At 28.2% G+C, this 5,213-nt stretch overlaps 1 protein-coding gene across 1 annotated transcript in view; it reads left to right on the forward strand.

Annotated features, from left to right (window-relative positions):
• The first annotated feature begins 2,525 nt into the window (after positions 1 to 2,525).
• LOC107491304 (protein NRT1/ PTR FAMILY 3.1) overlaps positions 2,526 to 5,213 on the forward strand; it is a 7,459-nt gene continuing 4,771 nt past the window's right edge. Inside the window, exons 1-3 of the mRNA XM_016112142.3 lie at positions 2,526 to 2,779; positions 3,398 to 3,615; positions 4,278 to 4,837. Of these exons, the coding sequence (XP_015967628.1) occupies positions 2,704 to 2,779; positions 3,398 to 3,615; positions 4,278 to 4,837 (854 nt within the window). The 5' untranslated portion in view covers positions 2,526 to 2,703. The remainder of the gene's footprint in view (positions 2,780 to 3,397; positions 3,616 to 4,277; positions 4,838 to 5,213) is intronic.

A 5,213-nucleotide genomic window follows, 5' to 3' on the forward strand; every position in this document is an offset into this window, starting at 1 on the left:
ATATATTTTTTATATATAAAATATTTATAAATATAAATATAAATTATTACTAATTAAATATAAACAAATTAATAATATTTATTGGTCATATAATATTATATAGTCTTTGGAGTTAATAAAGTAATTGTTTTAAATGGGCAACATTAAAAATCTCATATTTTTTAATTTCAAAATGTCATACTCTTAACTTAAAATAAAAGTGCAATTTTTTTATTGAAAGTAATTCTTAATTCTATACAATGGTCGTTGAAAATATATAAAAATAGTTTTTACTTCATACCCGAAAATTAAACTCAAGATCATGTGTTAAAAGAAATGAATATAAATTTATCACTCCAATTGACCATGTATTGGTGGAGAAAAGTAGTGCTTTCTTTTATTATTTAATCGGCGCAATGAAACATTATTTACTTCTTGAGCTAGCGAAACCATAGCTCTAATACATACGTTATTAAGAATCTAATGCTTATTGTACTTTTGATTGACTACAAATACACTAGGTTTAATATATATTTTTTTATTCACATTAGTTAGTAATAATTTTTTAATATTTTCTATTAGCTTGTGTTTCTCCGTGCACTACTCAGAAAATCATATTTAGTGACTATTTATTTCATTTATAATAATTATAAAAATAGTCATTAATATATTTATCAAATAATTATACATTAATTTTTTTATATTTTATTATTAAAAATTTTTAACAATAATTATCCAATTATTCATAAATATTTTTTTAACAATCACAAAAAATATATCATTGCTATTAGAGAAAAGTTCAATGACCAGCTTAATTTATTATTTTTGACTAACACATTTAGGTATCAATTTAATTTTTTTAGTTTAACAATTCAATAACATATTTTTAACTCACCTTTTCAAATATTATAGACTAATTGTTGACCAAAAACAATAAATTTTATTGATTCTCTAACATTGTTATTGCTATTATGACATATATTAATAACAGTAAATATATAATGACTACAAAAATATGAATTTTATATCATGTTTCTTTTGTCTTTTTTGCTCATAATTTCATTTTGTGTTCATGCAGCTATATATGTCCAAGAAGTTTGTGGTCAGGAAACATGAATAAGCAAAAGAAAATTATTGGAAAGGTACTTCAATAATTCACAATTGAAACCAGAAAGGTAATTGCTTGCTGTAATTAATTAGCAATAATTCCCTTACCACAAGTCTTTTAATTTTTGATAGTTGTTAATTAGTTGAATTGGTACATATTATTTTCTGTTTTACCAAGATAGATAAAAAACTTGTTAGGAAAATGGTTCACGACTCAAATGAGCACCGCATGAAATTGGCAAATGTGATACATATAGAAGGTTTATCTTCTATAAATAGCCATTTCTCTTTTAGTGGCCCGTGATTAGTTATAACAAATTATCTAAAAGCTAACAATTTGTCACAATTCGAGCGAGGATTAGCATAGATCTATTGAGCAGTAGTGCTGACCTTTTTTTTAGTATTGCCAGTTCATATATAATAAGGTGGCAGAATACTATTGATTTTGCAATTATATATATATTAGGAGATCCTCTCATAAATATGCTTAAAATATTTTTTTTCTAAAGACATTTACGTGTCACGTTATTGTTGGATGTATTAATAAATTGGTTATTTTTTAATTTTTTAACAAATTAAAATAAAATCAATTTTTATAACAATAACAATAACAATAAATCCAATTTTTTTAAGAATTTAATTGTATTTTTAAATTTTTAAGGATTTAAATATTCGAAAAACAAAAAATCAAAAATATAATTGTCTTTTTATCAAAAAATTTAAAGATATTCGATTTAGATGGTATAATTTGATCGGATCAAATCGGGTCTAATAATTATAATACAAAGACAATTGAATTTATTATTATTGCTATAATAAATCGAATTTGTTTTGGTTTATAATAAAAAAATTATTAACCAATTTAATAAATATGTCCAATAATAACATTACATGTGTGAGTGTCTTACAAAAAAATATTTTTAGTGTCTTTATTAGAGTGGTCTCCTATATATTATACACTTATTACAAGTTACAAGTATTCAATTAGAAATAAATGAAGCAAGTTTTATTAATTGTTGGAATATCTTTTAAGTAAAAAATTCCTCAAAGATTATTAATTAATTACAATGCCTAAGATTAAGAAGGTATTTTTGAATAACCGAAATGAGTTATGAATCCATATTTAATTGCAGTTGCAATTGGGGATCTTCGTTATACACTTTTTTTTTTCTTTTTTTCCCCTCTCTTTGTGTCAAACATAAAAAATTAAAACAGTTCACAAAGCAAACTTTTAAATAAATATACAGATAAATTAAAAAAAAGAAAACCCAACAAACCAAATGAAAAAAAAAAAGAAAAAGGAAAAAGAAATCCCTTTCTTGTCCCATGTCGGCCAACTATTGTGTTCAATTCACATTTCTCACATATTCAGTTTTGTTTAGATTTAGAAGATTTAACACAGGGAAGAAATTAAAATAAACAAAAATAATCCCTGTTTCTTGTACTTTGTTTTTATGCGTGGTAATAACTTAGTTGAGTGGTACGTGTGAAGAAGCTAAGAGAGAGATGTTACTACCCCATGAATCTTAGCCTCCTGGCCTCTATATATAACTCTATCTCTTGCTGCCCATTTTATGTAGTACAAGACTAACAACACATACAGTTCGTTTTGCAAAGATGGAGCACAATGAAAACCACCATGCTAGTGCTACAACAAAAAAGGGAGGGCTTGTTACAATGCCCTTTATCTTTGGTAAGCTTATTAATTCCATCCACAACATATTTAATTCCAGCTTATCATCTGTTACAAAATAATTTATCGAATCAACTAAATCTTCTTGCTAGCTCCTCCTTTCCAACATCAAAAGAAGGCTATGACCACACCCAACGTTTTGAAATCAGTTAGAAAATTGTTCATGCTTCTTAAATTCCACTTCTCTTCCTCCCCAATTATTATGAACACTTAATTCTAATGTTCCCTTAGCAATAAAGTTTCCAGCTACACCCTGGTCCTATCAGCGGTATGAAAAATGCTAAATTATTAGTTGGTGGACGACTTTAAACAAGGTTGCATAACAAAATAAAATTTATTGTTTTTATTTAAGATTTGAAACTTTATACTTTAAATATTAAATTCATATAAAAAATAAAATGTTAGTTAACATATGAACTTAATTTTAATCCATTAATATTATACAATATTTTACAACTGTTATTTAACCATATGTGTTTTTTTATTTGCACAATTAATATAAAAAGACGTCATATAATAATTAGATGTACGCATAAAACTATTTTATTTGGATAGTAAATCAAAATTAAATTCTAAAAACATTGGCTAATATTAATAAACCTTGTTTTTGTGTTGCAGCAAATGAAGTTACGGAGAAGTTGGCAGTGGTGGGATTCGGTACAAACATGATAAGCTACTTGACAACACAGCTTCACATGCCGTTAACCAAAGCTGCTAACACTTTAACAAACTTTGGTGGAACTGCAAGCTTGACACCATTGCTTGGTGCCTTCATTTCCGATGCCTATGTCGGAAAGTTCTGGACCATCACTGTCGCTTCCATAATATACCAAATAGTTGAGCCTCTATTATCTCTCTTCTCTTTCTTTCAAAATTTTATGACTAATGTTAGGAAATTAATAATTTTATATCTTCAGATATTAATTAATTTAACAATGTGTAAATTTGGTCCATACAAAATAATATTTACAAAAGGAGTATTAACCTAATCTTTTTGGCGCATATATATCCCTTTGGATATAAGGAGGTACAGGGAAGATTAGTGTCTAATATTTCTTTCTCTAAAAACAAATCTTCTTCATATATTAAAAAGAATTTAATTTAATTTTGAGACATTAATAATATAAATACTTTTACACAATTAAGTAATCATAATTTTTTTTATAACTATGCAATTGATATAAAATATAATAATTTTTTTTAATATGATACAATTAAATATATGTATAAAACTTTTTTACATGTATGGTGCAGGGAGTTTTTTTTTTTCATTTGTAAATTTTGAATCTAAACCAGAAGATATAGACGTAAGAATTACTAGCCGCTTCAAGCCTCCAACGTGCAATGTGAAAATAGGATTAATGAATATATATCACCTTTTAAGTTCACAACATGGATCTTTTGATTTTTATTTATGAACGATGATAATTCATATATTTATATTATTGATAGAATCTAATTTGCTGTTTTTTTTTATTATCAAATTTAATAATATCAGGGGATGATTAGCCTGACAGTATCAGCAGTGGTTCCACAGTTAAGGCCACCACCTTGCAAAGGGGAGGAGGTGTGCCAACAAGCAAACTCAGGACAGCTGGCAATCCTCTATGTCTCGCTACTGCTTGGGGCTCTCGGGTCTGGTGGGATCCGACCCTGTGTAGTGGCATTTGGGGCCGACCAGTTCGACGAGTCGGACCCCAAGCAGTCAACGAAGACATGGGGTTACTTCAATTGGTACTACTTTGTCATGGGAGCGTCCATACTAGTCGCTGTAACGGTAATTGTGTACATTCAAGATAACATTGGGTGGGGTTTGGGCCTTGGGATTCCAACGGTTGCTATGTTCCTCTCAATTATTGCCTTCATTGTTGGCTACCCACTTTACCGGAACTTGGACCCGTCGGGCAGCCCGTTTACCCGACTCGTACAAGTTGCTGTGGCTGCGTTTCGCAAGAGGAAAATACCGAATTTGCCCCCCGCTCAGTGCTTGTACCAGAATGATGAACTCGATGCTTCGATTTCTTTGGGTGGGAAACTCCTTCACACCGAACAGATGAAGTAAGTGTTACTCTCTTTGATTTTCTGCCTGCTTTTGCGTTATGGTTGTTTGAATAAATGTGGCAATTTAATCCCTTCATTCAATAATTGGGTTTGGTTATTAGTTAATGATTGCTAGCTAGGGGCTTAGGTATCTTATTCTCAAATTATTCTTAATCTTTGTTTTTCTATAATAATATTTACTGTGGTATATCCTTATCTAATTCTCAGAATTTCTTAAAATAATAATATTTACTGTTTATATAATATTACTATAAATATATATATTCGGTAAAAGAAAAATATCAAAATAATATCACCTTAATCTTTGTTTTTCTACTACTTTATTAACTAATTGTTGATAACGAAAATATTAGCGTGCATTTAGTTTGCATTT

Source organism: Arachis duranensis, chromosome 5 (genome assembly GCF_000817695.3).
Source record: "Arachis duranensis cultivar V14167 chromosome 5, aradu.V14167.gnm2.J7QH, whole genome shotgun sequence".
NCBI lineage: Eukaryota > Viridiplantae > Streptophyta > Magnoliopsida > Fabales > Fabaceae > Arachis > Arachis duranensis.